Raw genomic sequence first — 22,343 nt, 5'->3', positions numbered from 1 at the left:
TATCGTCGTAGCAAACGGTGATTGCAACTGTGTGTATCCCTATGCTTACCGTGCCTACTGTGCTTACCTGTCCCCTTGCGGGCGGTTCATTTTGGGTCGTAGGGAGGGGAGAATGGTACGGTTTGATTTGGACTGGGAAGGAGAATTGTATGAGTTTTCGAGTTAGGAAAGGAAATTAAACAAGTCAGTCTCTGCTTCTTGAGTGAATGATTCGAAACGCGCTGGAAAACTTCAAAATCTCCAGCTAAACAGTGCGTCGATAGAGAGAGAGAGAAAAAGAGTGTGTGAGAGAGAGAGAGAGAGAGACGGAGAGAGAAAAATGTAATGTTCAGTGTGTATTTGAAATGTATTTGATACGATCGAATGAAGAAAAAGCGTGCACGTGTGTGTGTGTGTGTACCCGTGTTACTGCTCGCACCCATCATAAGTGTTAAGGGATGGGGAGGGGGGGAGGATGGTAGTTTTGGGGATAAGTGCTATTTGGAAATCGAAACAGTTTTGTGTGTTGGTTTGTGAAGGAAGTGTTGGGTATGGGGAGAGTGGAGGAGAGGGGGGGGGGTCTGATTTCAATACCCGTTCCACTTCGCCTGCTGTGGTGTGTGCACTGTGTTGAACTACGAAGACGAAGAAGAAGACGAAGAAGCAAACTCTGTGCAACGGAAGTTGGTGATTAGCAACGCGCGCTGTCTGGAATGCTCGTACCATCAACAACATTTGGGCCTTTGTGCAAGTATGGAAGATGTGTGCGTGTGTGTGTGTGTGTGAATGTTCAATATTACAAAAAATAATTTAAAAGAATTCACCAAGTTCTGGACAGTGGCGTAAAAGAATGATTCCATTGGGCAAGTCCGTGGTGGCGTTGGTGGGTGTTAAAAGCGGGCGCGGGCGGGCTGGTGCACATCAGGGTGGGTGGGTGGTTACAGTTCGCTTGTGGTGGTGTGAGTTTGTACATGCGGAATCGTATATCCCAGTGTGCGTGATTTTACACGTGTATGTGTGTGTGTGCGTCTATTAATGTAACAAGAACGCGCGAGTGTGTAGGAAGGCACAGGCAGGATGCTCCGTTACGTTTTTTTAAGGTGGTGTGGAAGGTGGGAAGCCAATGCCAATCTCTTCCCCCCCCCCCTCCCGTCAGTTGGTGGGAGCCTCCTCCCCTCGTCCCACAGATTTGAATGTCAACAGAAGCCGCCGCGTGACGGAATTGTGTGTGATGTTGATACTGCACCAGCGTGCGTCGAAGAAACAAATCGTGATAGAAGCGATGTGTAACACACACACACACCCATTCGAAGCCGATCGATCGTCGCTGTCCAAACCAAACTTGTTTCGTGCGTGCGCCTACGGCGGGAATGTTTGAATGAAAACACACAAAAAAACACACAATTCACCAACACGGTCGTCCCTAAGATCACAGCAACCCGCGCAATAGTGTGTCTCAGTGTCAATGCAACTAGTACAACCGAATAGGAAAGAAAACAAAAAAAAAAGAAACACACACACAGAAATGCAATGCATTAATTACACTCCCCTTCTTTCTCGCCCACACCCGTTCCACATTGCCCACTTGTTTCCGGTTGCCGTTGGTGTTGTTTTGCGTGTGAAGAGAATGGAAGGAGAACCGCAAATCGTGGGCTAAAAACCGATGCAGAAACAAAAAAAATGCACCAGGATCAAGTTTGCTTGAACTACCCTCCCCCCCGTCACCCACCACAAAGCCATAAAGCAGGTGGTGAACTTCCGGCGGCGACTCGAATGACCGTGGGAAGCGGTCCCGTATCCTCGAAGGACGGGCATCCCATGAAGGAAGAAACCACATCCACGCACAGCCATACATACACACATATGCGGGAAAAAGATGTCCTATAAATGTGTGGAAAAAATGGTGACATGCACATGCTTCCGTGCATGCGTATTGTCATGCAACTGCGCTTTGCTAGGAAAACTCTCACTTATTTTATTAAGTGGTTTTCCCCTGCATCTGTCGTTACACTTTTTTCAAATGCTTCATAAACATTTAACTACTTAGTGAAATAAACATATTTCACTTTCTCTCGGATCATCATGTCAGAAGTATGGGCAAGAAACAGAGGTGTATCAGCGGTTGGAATGTTCGGGGTCGGAAAATGCACAATGCACAATGGAATAGTTTTTGGGCCCATTTCCCAGCAACAGTTTCCCACGGACCCTCCCGCCGTACTCTGTGCACTGTTACCCCCGTATCCTCCTACCTCTTGGCGCTGGTACGTATCTGGAAGAAGAGCAATTCTCCTCCGGGTTTGGAATTTTTCCGAACCATAGCTCTAACCTCGTCTTCCTTCTGACGCTTGGGAGAAAACCAGGGCGACCCCTTTGCCTTGCAACTATTTATTGCCACTTTCCACTTGGGGCCGGGGACGGCGGGGGCCCACTTTCTTCAGTTGAAAGTGAAAAACACGGAGGTGCATTTAATTAATTAACTTCATATCTTTGTCTTTTTACATCGTCTTTTGCTGCAGCAGCTCATGAAATGCTAACGAGATTTTGAAGCAATTTTGCCGTCCCGCCCACAGAGACTTATGACTTATTTATGCTTTATGATGTGTTCTTGGTAGAAAGCTTCGGCGACACTCTATTGTTTTTGTTTGTTTGTTTGTTAGCCGCGTGCAACCGCAGCGGAGTGAAAATGAACCCCCATTCCCCTTCGCGATGAAGAAAGTGACCAGCTAACAATGACACTTTCGTGGGTCTTCTTCGTGTATTCTTTGCCCCATTATTTGCCATCATTTTTATTGCGCGCTTGTTTTGTATGTTGGCGCCCCGGCCTTCTCCTCTGTCTATTGTGCTTCTCTCGCCGGCTCTCGTCATTTCCTGTGCCTCAACTCTCGCGCCATCGCTCGCCTGTGGTCACTCCGAGACGCCGGTGTGTGTGTGTGCAGGGCATTGTAAACAAAGGGGGGACGGCAGGACGGAACACCACACCGTGTTGTGCCGTTGCCTCGCCTCGTAATTAATCCCAATGAAATAGAAAGTGGCAAATTGGCTGCGAGAGATGTTAATTGACGTTGATGAGCACGGCACCGACGGCGCTGATTCGCGTTTCGCTTTGAGGCGCACTGTGCGCCACGGTTCTGCCCCGGTGTGACGTCAACCACAAACCCATCCGACGACACCATCATCATCATCATCCCACACACCACCATCCGTTCCCCTTTGCTTTGTGCTTTGGCGGGTGAAATCCATCCCCCAAACACACGTCACAATTCAATTGTTTCTAGTAGTCGGTGGGCATCTTTGTTGCACCCTTTTTCTTGTGTGTTTTTGTTTGTCTACTCTGGGGAAAGGGCTGCCGGGACTCAAACTCCCGGGGGATGCCGGGATGTGCTCGAATCAACATTGCACCGTTGTTTTCTTTCTTTCTTTCCTCTGCATTCAATCAGTAGTCAATTTAATCATTCATTTCTTGTCTTATCAGTACAAAACGCTCACAGGCTCAGGGCAGCGGATTCGAGTAGCGCCAACAATAAAAAAAGCCTTTCGTTCTAATTAAAACCAAAAATAGCCACGTGCCATTTTTTTGTGTGCCAGCAACAACCGGCCAGCCCAGCGAAGGCCTTTGGCGAGTCGGGTGGGGGGATAGATGTACGGCAGAGATCGTACGGAAATGGCAACAAAATGGAAGGAACAAAACACAAAAAAGTTCTTTCTAATATTTTATGTCTTTGATAACAACAGCAACAGATGAACTTACTGAATTATTAATTTTTTCCATCCCGTAATGGTTGTAAAAAATAAGAAAACAGTAAGTAATCAGTTGGCCATTTTTATATCAGCAATGTTTAATGGGTTTTTTTTTACAAAAACCAAAAAAAAAAAAACAAAACCAAACCATGTACTGCTGGGCTTGAGCTGAGCTTCCAACAATCGGTTACATTGTTTTTTTTCTACGTGCGATCGCTAACGGCTTAGATCATTCGCTTCGAGACAGGAAACGCTCATTAGACGGGGGGTGGCCCCCGTTGACCATACACCATCATCCTCATCTCCTCATCCGCCTGCCTACTACTCCCTTTTAAAGAGCCGACCGACTGGGCGGAACGACTCTGCTTGCTGGTACAGCCTGGCCGGTGAACAAACTAGCAGCAGCAAGAATAGCAACGAAATGTGACTCACACAAAGACTAACACGCCGCGCCAATGGTAAAGTTTAAGCGCACGACTTTTAGCGCACCGCGTTTTCCCCTCGATCCTCCTCGCGCCGGCCAAATGTGCATATGCCAGACTGATCGAAATCAACCAACCGCGCCATTGTTGTCCCATGCCTTGTACGGACACTTTTCGCCGATGATTCATCATCGAATTTATGATGCCAATCGAATCGAAGCTTTGTTGTCGCTTCCCCCCACTAGACACGCAAACGACTTTTGTGTGAGAATATACTTCTACCATTATTATTTGCAGCATTACTCATCGTCACTTACAGCTCCATCTGTTGACTAAAGTTGTGCAAAAAAAGGAGATATATTTTAAAGGATAATTACAGCCATAAACAGAGAGAGCCTTAATGAATGATCGAAAAAAAAACTCCCGCAGCTTTCCCAACTCACCACCACCGAATCCAGGTGATTGAATAAGTTGGAGTGCCTGTAGTGCCTACAATTCGACCATAAAACCCCCTCACCAAAAATGGAACAATTATTGCCCCGGCATATTAAATGTGAATTTTTAGGCTCAATTTTTATTGCTGCGTGCACTTTCTAACCGTTGGTGGTGTGTGCTGCTATTCCTTTGCGCAAAAAAAAGAAGTCTACCACTAGGTCGTCCCCCGACCCCACACCATATCATTACCCGTGAACTGTGAGCAAAAACTGAAAAAGTAGAAGAAACTACTTTTGAAGCACCACATTGGCGTGGCGTGTGTGGGGAAGGGAGGTCTCGATCACCCGGTGCACGGTCGGCCGGCTGTCAATCAGTAACAGCCCGTACCCTTACGGTGACCTGAATATACAGGACGCGGCACCAAACGCGGGTGAGCTTTTACGGCCATTTTCTCAATACGCCGAGGCCGAGGGGGGGGGGCCGGCTGGCTGTGTGCTATTTTGTGCTGCTGCTGCTGCTGCTGCTAGTTGCGTTACCGATTTTCTTTTAATGTTCGTACGGATTGCTCCGTTCCAGGCCCTCCCTCCGTTCCAGCTCCGTGGCGTAAATGAGCCCAGAAACCAGCTGTACGTGCCTTACCTTTAATGGTTTAATTAGCACATACAACCGGGCTGATGGGTAGTACGCACACCTCAACACCACCTATGGTCGTCGTGGGTCCGAAATATCGGAACCGGGGCGGAAGAACTGTCCTGTGCTCTGCTGCACCTTGTTGTTGATCGGGTAAGCGTAGGACGATTATATGATGATCGCAATCTGGGCTGAAGTCGCACACGCCTAACGGAGAGGCAATCCAATTGGCGTTACCCATGGTAACGCATTTTAGAGCTTGTCAAGCACACCATCGCACACACGCATGGGCCTTGCCGCTTGGCAAAGGCGTTTCTCATTTGCGAATGCATAATTTATCAGGCGCACTGTGTGTGTGTGTGTCTCGTTGGCGTTAGTCGGTTCACGTGGGAAAACTAATCAATAACTAGCGGTCCGAACAGAGACCCAGTGTCTCTAATCTGGTGGTTTGCTATTTGTTGCGCTTGTCAGCTGGGCGATGTTGCAACACGGTTGGCGGCAAGGAGTTGTTCGGTGTGAACTATTACAAAAATAAGGTGTAAGGTAACATCTATGCTAAAAGCTGTTTTATGCGCACATGTGACACTTTAAGGGACCACTTATCGTCAAATTTGAACAATCTCCGAGAAAGTCTTTATGAAATTCCATTCCTTTCCTATATTCCATCTACCAAAAGACTTCAAAACGTAGGTGTGTTTGAATGAGTAGTTCCAAAATTGGTATCTTATAACCAACCAGTAATAAAGATTCCAAAATTTTAGGGAACTCGAACCAAGATTACGAGTTGTTTGCATTGTTTGGAAGCTCCACCCGTAGGACGACACTGTCCACCAACCTATCCCCGTATGTGAGGGGATTATTCTCATTCAAAAGGGCCCACGGAAGATACGGGGTTTTGGTTTTGCCTTTCAGCGGTGCACCGCTTTCCTTATGAGGGGCAGTGGAGATATTGGGGGGCCTGTTGGGGAAGGTCGATCCCGATTTGTTTGCCAGAAGGCTCCGCCGTCGTCCAGATGTGGATGGCAACGGCGGCGGGGGCCATCGTTCATCCCACGAGCGCTGTGAGCAACACGCCTCCCTTCTTCTCCTGCCGCAGTACAGCAAGAAACTTTCAATTTTTCGAAAGTTTTTTTTTTCTCTCTTCTTTGCTTCACTTCCCACTTGGGCCACCCGATGTCATCGATTTTCATCACCATCATCATCATCATTGTCCAGCGTTGGCACGTCCCAAGAGCTGCTGCTGGGGTGCGTAAAATGTGTATGTGTGTGTGCGGGAAGGGGAACCTGCTTGATCGGGACAGATCGACGGGGAACGACAGCTACACGCGATCCATGGCAGCGATGATCGCGACGCGACGGGATGGGATCTGACGGTGATGGCTGGGAGATGTCGGTAGATGCTCCTCCCGGATCGCTTTCACCCATTTGTAATGAGTGCGAAATTAAAATGTCTCCAACACACACACACCCTCTCTATCTCTTTCTCTCTCCGTGTTTGCTGAAGTTTGTATTGCACGTGCCTTTTCCCTTTAAAACACTATCCAAATTAAAGTTGCACCAGATGGCTGGTGTTGCGGCTGGTCTCACGCAAGTTTCGTAACGATTGATTGTGCTTCGGATGGTGGGTGACGCACACACACTCACACACACACACCCACGCACATAATCGTCGTGTGCATGATCAACACCACCACCAGCGTCGTCATCCAAATCGCCGTCAACATCCACGATGTCGCCTTTTGGTGCGGGGCGCGCAGCCCACGGAAAAGGTTGGCCGCGCGCCGTACGTAAGAGCAAAGTTGAGCGGATTTCTTTTCTTCTTTTTTCTCCGAGGAGTTGATTGGCTTTCCCATCGCCTACCGCCCGGCCGCAGGGTCGCTAATGCGCGCACTAACGCCTCCGTGCTTGAAATCGATCGCCGCGCACACATTACGCAAAAGCGTCAATCCCGCGGGCGGAAGTTGTTTGCGCGAGCGAGCGAGGAAATGAGCTTTGCTTGAGTGTGTGTTTGGGGTTGGCGTTGTTTTTGGTTGCGACACTGCTTGGCTCTTCTTGATTTCAGAAAGCCACCCGGGGTGTGTTTGTGTATGTGTGGTACAAGAGGAGGGGGGCATCCGAAACAAATTTGTAATCTATTGGAATTCTAATGTGTCGTCGATAAGAGCCATCCACCAAAACAAGAGTCGTTCGCTGGAGAGTGCCACACCTGTGAGGAGTCTTACTTCGTTGGGCCGGCCGGGGGACTGAATGCCACACCCCCCCCCGCGTGTTAACAACGTCAGTGTGACGACGGTGGCCCTCGTTTGATCCCTCGCAGGAAGGAAGCGGCACATTTGCTACTTCTATTATTGCCACCGTCTACGTCAACAATCCTGCCAGTGCCAGAGATGGGTTGAAGAGTCCACCATCCCGCACAATCTACAAAAGATGACCGCAAGTGTGTGTGTGTGTGCGGATGCCAAGCAGCAGCAGCAGAGAGTGTCATTTCCGGCTGGTCATTACAACGATAAACATCCACACACACAAACACTTCGATGTCCAACCGAAGTCCATCCGAGCCGAGAACCCAAGCGCCGTTGCGCACGCGAAGAGAGCCCTGCCCTGGGTGCATGGGAAAGGGCCTGGGCGGCCAGCTCAATCTAACACCAACGGCCAGAGACAAAACAAAAATCACCAATATATTACCCAACAACAGCAACAACCGCTGTGGCAGCGCACTGTGTGTGTGTGTGTGTCTGTCGTGTGGACGGCGGCCGGAAGTGTTGCTGATACAAACGTGGGTTGATAATGGCTGATGATGAGGCCCAGGGGCCTGTGTTTGGCGATGGGCGGGAAGGGGGAGGAAGGGGTTTAAGGAGAGATAGAGAGGAGGAGGATGGTAGTTTCCTCGGCTGTGTCGTGGTGTGTGCATGTGCGCGCCCACTTATCGGTCAGGAAATTACTTTATCTCCCATGGTGGTGGTGTGTGTGTGTGTGTGTCGGGTGGTGTGCGAGAGCGCTCTGCGCCTTAGACACGATGAGACATGCCTGCTTGCTGCTGCTGCTGCTGCTGCGGCTTCTGCTGTCCCCGATTATCGATGCCGCGGGGTGTTGTGAGGTGGCTAACCTCACACGTTCTTAGCGAACGCGTCTGTCCGTTCAAGTTGAGTGAGTGCGCGCGCGAGTACGGCACACAGATGGGTCGTTTTGGAAGAATGTCACTTACTTGAGCAATGTGTTTTCTTCTTCTTCTTCTTTTCGTTGATGATCATCCGGTTACATTGACCTAATTTATATGTACCAAATGTCGGACGTCATTTTTATGCTACTTATTCAAACATACATTAACTCTTCGTTACGAACTGAAGGTCATTCCAGATGCATTTGAACTCACAAATGCTAGGCTTTTTTTTAGGTCGCCGGTTAAACCGTCTGCTACTCCTCTAACCTTTTAAATTGCAAAAAAACAGCATTTCTTAACAAATCACCTGCTCGTTGCTGAACGTTGATTCTACACCCCGTAACACAATTGGCATTCTTAATGATGAATGACCACCGTGTGTGTAGTACTGGCCGTATGACCGTAAATGTTTTGCCTGCTGAAAAGGTCGCCGTCCCACTCAGACGACCCGGTCTCACACGTTAATGTTCCCCGCACCAACCAGGAAGAACAGCAGCAGTAGCTGCAGCAAAGAAATCGGAACGAAAGGAACCGCTTCCTTCCTCTGGCAGGGAGACTGACTCTAGGGCAAATGTGCAATCAGTAAAAACAAAACAAAAAAAAGCACGCACACTCCGATGTGTGCAGCGCGCGCAAGGGTGTGGGACGGGGAGGGGGGATATAGGTGTAGCGTAAACACGATAATTGTGGTTCCATTTATCGTCATTTCCCTTAAACGTGCGCCTCCAGCCAGGCCACCGGAGGGACCGGAAAGGAACGAAAGGAACTGCAAACGATGTTGGTGTAGTAGGGAAGTGTTTTTTCTTTCTTTTTGGACTGTGGCTCTTACCATTTAACGGTTAATTTGATACGTTTGCTAAATGGTTTTTAATTACTGTTGTTTTGTGGTGCTTTGGCAAAGAAATCGGTAACATATTTGTATTTGTCACAGCATTGCTGTACATTTGGTGGCGCGTCCGCATTTACCTTTTTGCGCGGTCGAGTACAGTTCATAATAAGCGGAAAATCAATAATCGTTGTAAAAAATAGCTCGCTATCTCTACTGCAGCCCTCGCCTACCAGCTGCCCAAGTGCCACACTACTTGGTGGCCATGATTCATCCCTGTCTCTTCAAACGGTTGATGGCAAGCTGTCGAACAATATTTATTTAAAAAAAAAACGGAAGAATTTATCACGATAACTGTTCTAATGGCACACGCATCTGTGACAGACATCTGTGCGTGTGAATGTGTGTGTGTTCTATTCGCTCTTTACTCACTTTTTGTTGATCTGACTCATTCCCGTCGCCAGTGGTAGACATCGTCGTCGTGGGCAGCCGACACATACGAACGAAAAGAAGGGAAAAAACCAACCATCCGGATCTGTAAGCTTCTTGGGCTTCGCAGTAAGATGAACTGAGATAAAAAACCAAGCAACAACGATGCACAAACTGCACTGCAACAGGAAAAAGGCCCACCACCACCATCACACACAAATTAACGCAGCCAAAGGAAGCCGGCGGCCAAGTCCGAAGGCCGCCGCCGCCTCGTTGGTAATTTGATACACAATCGGCGCGGCATTTCCTTCTACGTGCCCGTACAACTGTGCCAGGCCTACTCGAGGCTGCGTACCGTGTAGTGCCCTAGCTGCAGCAGTAACTGTCCCCTCCCCCCCCCCCTCGGAGGTCTGCAACGTCGCGCGGCCTCTTCTAGTCGAGTAACCGGAGAGCAGCAAGTAGTTTGGTCCACATGTTGGATTTTCTTGATTTTTGTTTTTTGTATATTCAATATTTTCTAATGAACGTATCCGAGAGTCTCCGGTTGCACCAACCAGCCAACCAGTAATTGGGTTGGTGTTTTAGTTTTTCTTCCCTTTCGATGACTGTGTTTGCATGGCCGCGTGCCTTGCCTACTGTCAGCCGCGCCCGCTCAAGATTCACTCACCTGAACGTTGCGTATTCGTGTTGAGTAGTTGACTCAGGCTCTCTGTCTCCTGTCCATCGTTCCCAGTTTTTTTTTGTTTGTTTGAGAATGTGTGGTTGACATAATTAAAACCATTCTTGCAAATAGTAACAGCGTATCAAAATGTGTGAAATGTATCAAAAGCAAATTAAAAACATTATCAAACAAAGCTTCTGCTCTCTCCTTTGCCTCGGGTGAGAATGAGCCACACAAACAACAACAAAAAAAAAAAACAAACAACTATAATCAATCGTTCTGGGTCCAGTGGGGGGTTATGTCGAGCGCATCATCCTCTTCGTAGCGGAACTGAACGCGTTGCATCATCTTGATTTTGGTTGGTGGGGTGGTGGTGGGGTGGGTATGTATGGTGATGGCGCTTTGCCACCCGGTTTGGCCCCTTTTGCATCAAGCACACACACACACACACACTCAAACCGCCGTCGTCACGCCACTATCTATCGAGGAGCCACTTGTCTATTGACCGTTGTCGCATAACCCTCGATTTTCTCGCTCAGCGGGGAGGCGTGGGGAGGCGATGTTATTCATCGCTTCCGGTCCGATAAGCTCGCGGGGAGACGCGCCTGCAATCGAGCATGGATGATGGGTGGTGGGTGTGTGTGTGTGTGTGTCAAGACATTTCAAGTTAATTTGAATGCCACTGCACAGAAAGTGCCACGGACGACGGGTGGTGGGAGGTGTTGTGTATGTTCAGTTGTGTAATTTAAATAGGAACCCGGCTCTTGCAAAGGCTTCAAGGGTGTAGACCAAGGCGAGGAGCAGCGGTTTCGATGGTGGGAGTAGTATCGGAGGTGTGTGTGTGTGTGTAGTAGCTTTTGTCGCATGTAGCTGTTAATGAGTTTCATTCACCAAAAACTCCGGGCCAGCGTTTTTTTGTGCCAGTGGCAAGCGGGCGTGCAATAGAGGGGTGGGTTTTTCTTTTTCTTTTTGTCGTTGGTAAAACACACACTGAAACACCTTCCTCCTCCCGTGCAAAAGGCCCTTGCTGCGCTAGCCAGTAGGGAGACAGACGTGCCAAAATGGGCTACAACAAAAAAGCGTTTCGAAGGAACGTAGCAAGTTTTAGGGGTTTGAATTCGATTTGTTGTGTGAACCAGGCAGGCAGCATTCCCTTCCTTCTCTCTCTTTTTCTCCATTAATCTTCTTTTTGACAATTTTTTTATCATTTCCATGTTGGCTTATTACATGAAACACGTGCATGAAACAAGAGTGTGAGATGGGTTGATGGGCGATGGGAAAATAGGCAAAATGGATCGCACTCTTGAAAGAAAGGCACGATCGTGTTTAACATTTGCTTGGCACGTTTTTTGGCGCTCAGAAACACACACGTTGCTTCAAACCCTTGTGGCACAAAACAACCTGTTCATTCATTCATTCATTCATGCTTGTACTTACACTCTTCACGTGCGTGTGCGTGTGTGTGTGTTTGACTTTAGTGTGGATTTGTTTTCTAATTCCCCCCCTGTGAGAGTCTTTTCCTATCCTATCTCCTTATTTTCCCCCCTCTTTTTGGGGGTTTCAGTTTCATTGCCTTTTTGTGTGTGTGTGCATAATCCGCGATGGTAACGAAGCGCAGTGCGTGCGCTTGGTCTGGTGGCTGGTTGGTCACACAAGGTCATCGTGTGCCCCCTTCGCGCAACATCGTGCCGTTGGTGGTGTGAAAAGTAATACATTAAACAGGTAGTCGACACAGCGCAACGATGTGTGTGCTTGTACCCGGTTCGGCATTTGTTTCATTGATGGGGTCGGGGTTTTCTTAATCAGCTGCTTAAAATGCCAGAAGAAGCCGTACATGGCGAAGGGAAAGTTGGTTTATCGGAGCCTAAAAGCTGCTTGTTTTTGCTTAACTATCTGTGTGTAATGTTTAGCTATGTTGAACCCACCGTTGCGGAACACGCATTTCGCCCTTGAACGTGTCAGCCGCAACATTAACCGCAACAAGCTAACGCACGTTAGTTTGACCTTTTAAAGGAGGCACACTGTCACAAACATGTGTGTGTGTTCGTTGGTGCCTCACCACACCGCTTAGAGCAGCAAACATCCTACAAAAGTCCTTCAAAACGATGTGGACACGACTACATTAACCACCAAACACCAACAACACGCCAACATAAAAGTAAAATCACCACCACCCATCCCGCTCCGCAAGAAACAGGGCAGGAGTCGAAGCAGACTATTTCTCCGGGGATCGCCTCAACTCCCTCAATCGCCGTTTTCGTGAAGTGTAACGCTTCGACAATAACTAACGCGATTTTTTTTTGTTGGTTACATTCGCGCTCCACAAACGCACACACACACATATGCAGTGAATTGATGCCAAAATCGATCGAAACACGCTCTCCAAACCGTGTGGCGTGGGTGGTTGTGGGGTGGGCGAACCTTTCGTTATGAATGGAGATTAAAATTGACAGCAGATTGAAGAGAGAATGTGTGTGAGAGAGAGATAGAGAGAAAGAGAGAAGGGGAGATCAAGCGACCTCCGCCACTCCCAAGAAAACACATTCAACGCGCAACCGATCGGGGACCGGCAAGAAGGAATCCATTACGATGCGATGGGTGGATGGATGTCAACCCACCACCAACAGCTGCTGGCGCGGGTGGCACGGGTTTGCGCGGGTGTTTGGGTAGCCCTACGCCCACCCAACCGCCCGCCGGCCCGGCCCGGCCCGCCCTGCCGGATGACTTCATTTATTGTCAATTATTGTCAATCGCATTGAGCTACACACATACACACACGTGAATACACTCACACGTCGTGTTGGCGCTTTTCTTGTCGCCCATCGCGGGCCATTAACCGTGTTTCGCTATACTGCTATTTGCAGCCACTTGGCAAACCGCCCCCCAAGCATGGTATACCTGCGGACAGAACCGTGTGACATGCGCAAAGACCCACCCACCCATCCGTGGGGGGGAGTGGAAGGATGGTCGACACTTTCTTTGAATCAAAACGTGTAGCAGAGATGTGGTGGCGGGCGCCCGTACTTCATTCATAACGCGCGGAAATTGGGCCCCTTCGTTTTGCGATATCAATCATTCACAACTCGTTAGAGGACCTTTCTCCTCTACCACCCATCCTGGATCATGTAGTCCACATCCCCCGTTGGGGGGGGGGGGGGGGGTGACCTTTTCCCCTGTGGTATGGTGGAATTCTTCTCAACATGCTTCCTTTGCTTCGTTTGCTCAGTTGCTAGAATATGGTGGCCCTGTCAAGTAACTAACTATAAGGGAAGGGTTGGTTTTGCGTGAAAACGGATGAACAGCTATGGAGTGTAGCGCAGTAAGCGCACGGGGCCTACACTCCTATTTCATGCATTAATATGATTCACTTTGTTGCTAATGCGCGAACACGTGCTGAATCCATTCGGAAGCGAATAGCGAATCGCCCAATAGGATTGCATTTGCCACCGTGTCACAACCACCAATACCGAGTGTGTCAAACTTCCGTCTAACTCCCGCGTGTGTGTGTGTGTGTGTCCCATTCGTAGAGGAATAGAGAATGACATCACACATTCGCGTGCGCGATTCCTATAGGACAGCGCAGTCGGGTGGCGCGCAACGAAGCAGAGCGTCGTCGCCTGCGGGTCTGCTAGGGTTTTCGTTTCCGTCCCGTATTGTCCTCGTCATCGTCGTCGTCGTCGCGTGCTGTAACCGTGCCGGCATTGGCCTTATCAATTTCCCATATCCGCAACGAGAATAAGTTGGCTTGCACACAGTCATCATGCCAGCAGGAGCGTGGTTTACACATTACGTACACACACACGATACAGAGACGTGCAAAACGGGGTTCGTTGTGGTTCAATTTAAGGACAGGAGGGTAAAACACACAAACACAGCACCACCACCATGACCAGCGTGTTCTTGCAATGTCATTTGAATGTCTCTCTGTTTCCGGAGGCTTCCCGATGGCAAGGTGTGGCGTGAATAGTTGCGCAGCCGTTGCTACAAGGTGCTGCTACACGTGTTGGGAATATCAACTGTCGAAATTTGAAAAAAGAGCGAAGTTTAGCTGAGTTTAGCGCTGTAAATGGCAACGGTGTGCGAAGCTCTCGAAGCGAAGCAGAATTTGCGCTTAAGGGCATTATAATTGTTTGCCTTTTATTTATTCTCATTGCATATAAAACCTTGTTTTATGGTACACTACAATGTGCTCACACACACTCTCTCTCTCTCTTTCATTCTGTCACAGGCGAAGCGAAAAGTCTCGTAGGACGCAGCAGCAATGGCAGTGGTACCACCACATCGTCCAAAGAAAACCGGGACGTCTACTGCACGATCGCACTCGACCAGGAGGAAATATGCCGGACGCCCACGATCGAGCGGACGCTGTCGCCGTTCTTTGGCGAGGAGTACCAGTTCGAGATACCGCGCCCGTTTCGCTACCTGTCCGTGTACGTGTGGGACCGGGACCGGCACCTGAAGCAGGACAAACCGTACGGCAAGATCGCGATCCGGCGCGAGGATCTGCACCAGTACAATCACAAGGATCACTGGTTCCCGCTGCGGCCGGTCGACGAGGACTCGGAGGTGCAGGGCATGGCCCATCTGCTGATCAGCATCGATGACGGTGTGGGCAACCTGAAGCAGCACACCGGCGAGTTCGAGGACTACCGGTATCTGACCCAGCCGACCACGCTGTCCCGATTGCACCAGCAGCAGCAGCAGCAGCAGCAGCAGCAACAGCAGCAGCAGCAACAGCTTCTTCTTCACCAAAACCATCTAAACCAGCACAATCTTCTTCACCATCATCTGCACAGCGCGTCCGGGGTCGGCGGTGGTGGTGAGTCGAAGGAGAACGGTGGTATCCTTCCATACCAGCATCCGCCTCCTTCCCACTCGCCCAACCCGTCGTCCAACCATGCGCTGATGGCGGTACAGCTAAACAGTGCTGTGAATAGTACAAACCTAAAGTTATTTTACCCGACCAAGGGCGGCAGCAACAACACGCACACACTCCTCGGCGGTGCGGTGGATGGCAGCGTCGGTGGTGGTGGTGGTGGTGGTGGTGGCGGTGCGGGCCAAATAGCGCCCCTGCTGAAGCTGTTCGACCCTACCCACACGTCCCCGCTGCTGCTGTCGCTTTACACCAACGGCAATGGCGAGCTAGGGCACGGGCACGGTTCCGGTGGACTGCTGTCGTCCGTTGGTAGTGGCGGTGGCGTTGGTGGAGGTGGTGGCGGTGGCGTCGGCGGTGGTGCTTTCAGCAGCCAGATCAAAATCAAGCTGACCGAGTGTGTGGAGCTGGCGCGCAAGAACGGGCTCTGCGATCCGTACGCGGTCGTGGCGGCGCACTACTCGAACAAAAAGACCATCACCAAGCGGACGAAGGTGCGGAAGAAGACGATCAACCCGTCGTTCGACGAAACGTTCTGCTTCGATCTGTGCATCGATACGTGCGGGGGCGACTCGGCGAAAAGTGATAGCAACAACATGTACACGGTGATGCCGCTCGGCGGTGCGGACCTGTGCGAGGTCGTCATTAGCTTCAAGCACGCCAGCCCGGGCATTGGCGACGACGTGTTTCTGGGCGAGATCCGCATCCCGGTGCGGGGGAAGCAGCAGCAGAATGCGGTCCAGCCGAGCGCCTGGTACTTTCTGCAGCCCCGCACCAGCCAGTCGCGGCCGATGCGCACGTGCGCGACCCCGCCCGGCACCCGGCTGTCGTGCGACAATTCGCTCGGGTCGCTGCGGCTCAAGCTAAACTACACCTCCGACCACGTGTTTCCGCTCGCGACCTACGACCAGCTGTACAACGTGCTGATACAGTCGATCGAGCAGAAACCGATCACGGCCAGCGCGGTCCACATACTCGGCGAGATTAGCCACAACAAGACGGAGGTGGCGCAGCCGCTCGTGCGCCTGTTCACCCACACCAACGTGATTGCGCCGATGATAAAGGCGCTGGCCGATCACGAAATTTCCAAACTCACCGATCCGACCACCATCTTCCGCGGCAACACGCTCGTGTCGAAGATGATGGACGAGGCGATGCGGCTGTCCGGGCTGCACTATCTGCACGCGACGCTGCGCCCGATCGTGGAGCAGATCTTTGCCGAGCGGAAGCCGTGCGAAATCGATCCGTCCAAGGTGAAGGACGTCGGCGCGATCGAGGGCAACCTGCACAACCTGCAGGACTACGTCGGCAAGGTGTTCGAGGCGATCACGCAGAGTGCGGTCAAGTGTCCGGCGATACTGTGCGAGATCTTCCACAATCTGCGCGAGTGTGCGGCCAAGTACTTCCCGCAGAACAAGGAGGTGCGCTACTCGGTCGTGTCGGGGTTTATCTTCCTGCGCTTCTTCGCACCGGCCATCCTCGGGCCGAAGCTGTTTGATCTGACGACCGAACCGGGGGTAAGTATGTTAGGGTGTAGCAGTTGTTTTTGGTGATTGTGCGTGCACGTTTTTTTTCTTTTCTTATCATAGCTTTCTCATAGACATAAATCATTACTGCGTATTATCAATCTCCGGTTGCCATCTATTTTTGGACTGATAAACTCGCAAACTTCCTGTTTCTCATGGTGCGATTATCGCGTCGGTTCGATTGGACTTTTTTGACGTCACCGGCAAAACATAGTTACACGCGGTCTGGACTCGTTTTCGGAGCCTATTTTAGGTGTTGCCCGTGCCCATGCGAAGCGACCGCTGGCTCAAGATACGCGAACGTGGTGCGAAAACTCTACATGCGGTAGACATTCATTCGCCGGGTACGAGAGGATTAAACATCTTATCTTATCAAGCGCACGCTTTTTGCGCTCAGACACACACAGCTCACCAAGTGTGCTTGTTCGGTTTTCATTGATGCCTCTGTCCGTTACTTGCGTTGCGGGTTGCGTTTCGGCTCGATAAGACGACACTCCTGTTTATGAGCGATGCAAACCTTTGCCATTTGTGAATGAATAAAGCGTTGGCGCATCCCTGCCCGCCGCTGCTCAGGGCGTGCGCACCCGAAGCAAGCCCATTCCGCCGGGGCCATTAAATGTAGCGATAAGACGTTTTTAAATTCTGGCAAACAAAAAAAAAAGCAGCAGCTGCCGTTTCCGTCGGTAGATTTGTGCCCGGATGAATTAGAAATGAAATACGATGGTGCACTGCAGCGCAAATCACCTCCACTACTCCCCACGTGCCTGGTGCCGCGTAATTAAATCCCTTCCCTTTTCTTTTCTTCTCACAACAGGACGACCAGATAAATCGCACCTTAACGCTGATCTCTAAAACGATACAATCGATGGGCAACCTGGTCAGTTCGCGATCGGCACAGCACCCGTGCAAAGAGAAGTACACCGAGCAGCTGTACAAGAAGTTTTGCACCGAGCAGCACGTCGAAGCGATCAAGCACTTCCTCGAGGTGATTTCCACCGTCGGTGCCACCGGCGACTGCGGCGACGGGCTATCGAGCGCCCTGGAACCGGTGGTGCTGAAGGAAGGGTAAGTGTCCGGCAAGCTCATGTGCTGTAGAGAAGGTGCTCCCCCAACCCTGTCGTTGTGGTCCCCTGGTCCCTCCCATAGTGTGATGTTGCACTAATGTGTTCCCCTCTTGTGCCTTTTAACCTTTTCCCCTTAACCGGCTTTTATTAATACCACACTCCTAGTTCCTCATCAGCATCATTCGCTCCGTGTTCTCATGTCAACTACTCAACTTCCACAAGTCCTTCATTTTGTGCCTGAATGTGTCCCACAGCCGGCCGTACACTTTCTCTCACTGTTCCACTGCTCGTACCGTTTCGTTGGCACGTGGTTTAGCGTTTGGTTTAGCATTAACAATTTTACTGTCTGTACACAATTGTTGTCTTTTGGTCTGTTTTAGTATCTATATATTTTATTCTCTCTGTTCTCTCTTCCACCTTTATCTTTCTTCCCTTTCTCTCTCTCTCTCTCTCATGTATTGTCTGAACCGATCCGTGCCTTACATTCAACTAATTGGACAAAACATTAAATAACAAACAAAATCAAACAAACCCACGAAATATAAATTTCATCCCCGAAATACGATCTTACGCACACGTTTCTGTGTGTGTGCGTGAATGTAAACTCTTCACTACGCCTACTTATCATCTCAATATGTCGTTGATGGGGCATGATCACGTTTGGTTACGTTCTGATATCCCCGGAAGTGAATGGTAAGTGTGGGCTGGAAGACGTTAGTTACCGCTGGTTCGCATTCGCTTCTTTAGGCTTCTGTTCGATGGCCTATGTTGAGGCGCATTTATTTGCTGTTTATTTGTAATTTTGTTCATTTGATTTGCTTGTATTGCTTTGGCGCGTTCGATCTTTCAGATTTGAACAACAGTACCTTATGGCATTTTATATAATTTACCAATTTTCTACTTTATTTTGAAACACATGCACAGCCTTGAGTTCATGAGTGTTGCCTTGCTCATCATTGATCATCCGCCATTCGCTGTTGTAATGCTTTAGCATGTGGGGTATTGTTTTTGTCCATCCGCGCATGCAACTCCAAGACAACCTCGTACCTCTAATGATGGGCAATCTTTCCCTTATCATTAATTTTATGGTAATTTTACATCACTTACCGTATATTTTATTCTATCCGTTAAACATCCCTATTATTTGTTGAAAAATTAGCGCCACTCAAGTAAGTCGAGTAAGCAAGCGTGGACAATAGCACCTCGAACTGGTAGAGTAATACCACCACCAAATGAACAATCATCTCATTAATTGTTTGCCCTCATTTAACATTTTCTTTACGCTTACTCTGCACTCTCTTAATGGTATTAATTTTGTACGCTTTTTGATTCACCGTGATTAGCCCGATATCGATAGAGTCCCCCTAGAGAGACACGAAATAGAAAGGAAGCACGCAAAAGCCCTAAATCTAATGCAAAGTGTGTGTGTGTTTTTGTTTTCTTCTCTATTTTTTTGTTCTGCCCTCGCGTACAACGCACACAGGATGATGACGAAACGCGCCCAAGGACGCAGACGGTTCGGCAGGCGGAACTTCAAGCAGCGCTACTTCCGGCTGACGACGCAATCGCTTAGCTACGCCAAGGCGAAGGGAAAACGACCCATCTGTGATATACCGCTAACTGACATACTGGCTGTCGAACGGCTCAACGAACGGAGCTTTAAGATGCAGAACATTTTTCAGGTAAGGTTTCGAGAAAACCATCCCACCCGCCGTTGCGCATTTACAAAACAGAGGCGGTTTTATTTTGGTGTAGCTCGCGTTTTCTAATGCGCTTTTAATTGTTTAATTGTGCCACAGAGTGTTGGGGAGGGGTAGCAATAACTTGTTGCAAGTTTTGTAGGCCAATACATGTGTATGTGTGCTTGCAAATGCTGTGAATATTGCTACGCTTTCTTGTGTGCATTTGAAAACAATTCCTTCCCCATTTTCCCAATACAGAGTTATGGGAGCACGTGCGTCTGTAGTACCTCCATATAATACTGCATATGGTTCCATTTTATATAAGCAAAAGGGTAGAAAAAAATGTCTCTAACACACCTTCACCAGTACAATGTGTGAGGGAGTTTAAAGGTGTTTCGAAACTCTCGCATTTAATGCCGAGAGGTGCCAACGAGGAAGGATTGGCACAAAGAACCGTACACTTTTGCCGTCTTTATTATCTATTGTGGGGTAAAACCGAGTGACAGGCCTAAACAGGGTGGAGTGACCTGAGGAGCGGCCTACAATCAACATAATGATGGGAATGCGAAGGTACATTGCGGCAATCGCGTCGGCGCCCTATACACTGCTCGCAGGGGCCGTAGGCGCACTATGCGTTTGGCCCACATCGGTGCAGCATAAGAATGGAGATGAATGAAATGAAAAGAATTTGGCCTGACAGAGCGAGTCACATGCAAAGCGCATGAAAGCATTGCACGAGACGCGACGACCGGGCGAAGGTTTCCAAATGGGTGTGTGCGTGTGTGTGTTCGTCCAAAAAGGTTGTGCGCAAAGCGAGATGGTATGGTTGGTGCTGCTGCTGCTGCTGCTGCAGCTGCTCGCAGGAAAAGAAGCTTCGAACAATGGTTCGAGAAAACAATTGAATGAGCCTCAGCCGGAGATGACGATTCCAGAAACGCGGGGAGCAGACACAACACTGTTCGCCGAAGAAACGCAATGCACACACGCCACACGACGAATACACCACTTACCGCTGCCGCCTCCGCTAACCAGCTCTTACAAAGATGGAGCATGCAATAGTTTCCCTTTTTTTTACTATTTCCCATTGGTTTTGTTGGCCCCCGCCAACACCGCCCATGTCTTAGCCTGTGTATTGGGGCCACTCGCAAGACACAACGCTCCCCCCACGCGATATGCGCAACTAAGAAGCTTTAGAGAGCTTTAATGGATCCGAACGGGAATGAAATATGTGTCCCAGGCTGGGATCGGGCTTTCCACCAATAGAAATGTTTAGAGCATTTGCCACCAGTGCTCGTGGTGCCGATAGAGGGGGAGTCACATTGATAGCGCAATACACGCACTCTCCCCCGACACAGAGAGACTACTCGATAGTGCGCAAGCGTGTCCCCCTGTGAAGCAGCAAGCATGGTGGGAAAATGTTTTTCCCATTCATGAAAGCGCCTGTTTTCATAGCCGAGGCGGTTGTGTGTGCGTCTCGCTCTGGCAAACGTCGGGGAAGGGTGGCAGGCTGGTTCGCGCAAACAACCACTTCATTCATTGTTAGCACGCTCTGGCTGTGCTGCTGCGAAGACAAAGGCGCGCACACCCGGAGTTCATCGCACTTGAGGTGGTAGGTTTTTATGGGAAGGGAAGAAGCAACCCCCATTCATGGAATCGCGCGCACACTAGTGGTGGTAATGATGCAAAAGGACCGCGAGGTCAGCCAAGGATGAATTTGTGTGTTTCGGGCCCAGACCACGAACCTTCAGCGGGGCTTTTCGGGGCAAAAAAACATACAAATTGGACAAAAGGTCATCTTTTAGAGTGCTTTCGACAAGTGTGTTGGTTGAAAAAATCAATGAAAATAGCAAGTAAAAAAAGGAATGCATTTTTTTTCGGTCACAAGAAGTGATTTTTTTGTGTCCGAAGTTTGTCACGCTCCATGAAGTGTTTGTTGCAATTACACTACGGATGCTTGGCTTAGTACATCAGGGATAGGGAGCGTATCGAATACGGTGTTGGCGCTGTTCTAATAATACTAATAACCAGGCACTTTCAGCATCCGGCTGCACACTCTTGTTTCGCTCACTAGTGCATATCACTAATATGTATGCAATTTTAGCCCTCTCCCGGCGAGAGAATGCTTGCTAATTGGCGGTGCATGCGCCAAATCAATCACGCACCATTTTAAACATGCAAATGTGTGATTATCGATTAAAAAAAAGCGCCAGCCATCCGCTCCGTTATATATTCCGAGCACATACGCAACCCAATTTGCGATGCAACTCTTAATTGGCAGATCAACACTGACGCGAGGATGATGCAGTCGTGCAATCTTTACGCTCTCCCGAAAAGGGGCAACAATGAGAACATCACAGTGTGGCCGTGATATATGGCGCCAGCGTTTATGGTTTGAAACGTGGAGCGAGCACTACTCCAGACCACCTTCCCCTTTTAAGGAGAAAGATGCGCCGTGGTGTTTCCCCTTTTTGGGTTAGTGAAGCTATTTCGTGAAGCTTCATATATGCTCGACCGCGATAATTACGTCCGTTTTGGAAATTGGGTCACTGAACTGAACGAAGTAAGTCCCAAGGGGGTCTGGGAAAGCGGGCAAGCAGCCTTGATGAAGCCAATCGGCATTTGGGGATTCCATTGAAAAATCTTGCTACGCTCAATAGTGTTTAGATAATTGTAGCGATAGCTTCGTACAGCTGCAGTAATTTAATTTATTTCGTCTTCTTCTTGTAGATAATCAAAAGAGACCAACGACCCCTCTATGTACAAACGGCCAACTGTGTGGAGGAGAAGGAGTGGATCGATCTGCTCAGTAAGATCTGTCAAAACAACAAAGCCCGCCTGGTAAACTTTCACCCCCGAGCGTACATCAACAACGCGTGGACATGGTGAGTGGTTGGAGCAGATTTTGAAAATCGAACAGT

The 22,343-nt window shown here is 49.4% G+C and overlaps 1 protein-coding gene across 2 annotated transcripts in view; it reads left to right on the top strand.

The window, feature by feature from the left end:
* The window catches only part of LOC120898523 (GTPase-activating protein), a 28,716-nt gene that overhangs the window by 1,486 nt on the left and 4,887 nt on the right, over positions 1 to 22,343 (top strand). The window contains exons 2-6 of one of the 2 annotated variants that reach the window (XM_040304485.1): positions 14,509 to 16,670; positions 17,494 to 17,744; positions 18,431 to 18,436; positions 19,227 to 19,425; positions 22,153 to 22,307. In XM_040304485.1, coding sequence (XP_040160419.1) covers positions 14,509 to 16,670; positions 17,494 to 17,744; positions 18,431 to 18,436; positions 19,227 to 19,425; positions 22,153 to 22,307 — 2,773 coding nt within the window. The remainder of the gene's footprint in view (positions 1 to 14,508; positions 16,671 to 17,493; positions 17,745 to 18,430; positions 18,437 to 19,226; positions 19,426 to 22,152; positions 22,308 to 22,343) is intronic. The other variant, XM_040304486.1, reaches the window with a different exon arrangement.

This window comes from Anopheles arabiensis, chromosome 2 (assembly GCF_016920715.1).
Source record: "Anopheles arabiensis isolate DONGOLA chromosome 2, AaraD3, whole genome shotgun sequence".
NCBI classification, from domain to species: Eukaryota; Metazoa; Arthropoda; class Insecta; order Diptera; family Culicidae; genus Anopheles; species Anopheles arabiensis.
This window is presented reverse-complemented; position numbering and strand designations above follow the sequence as displayed.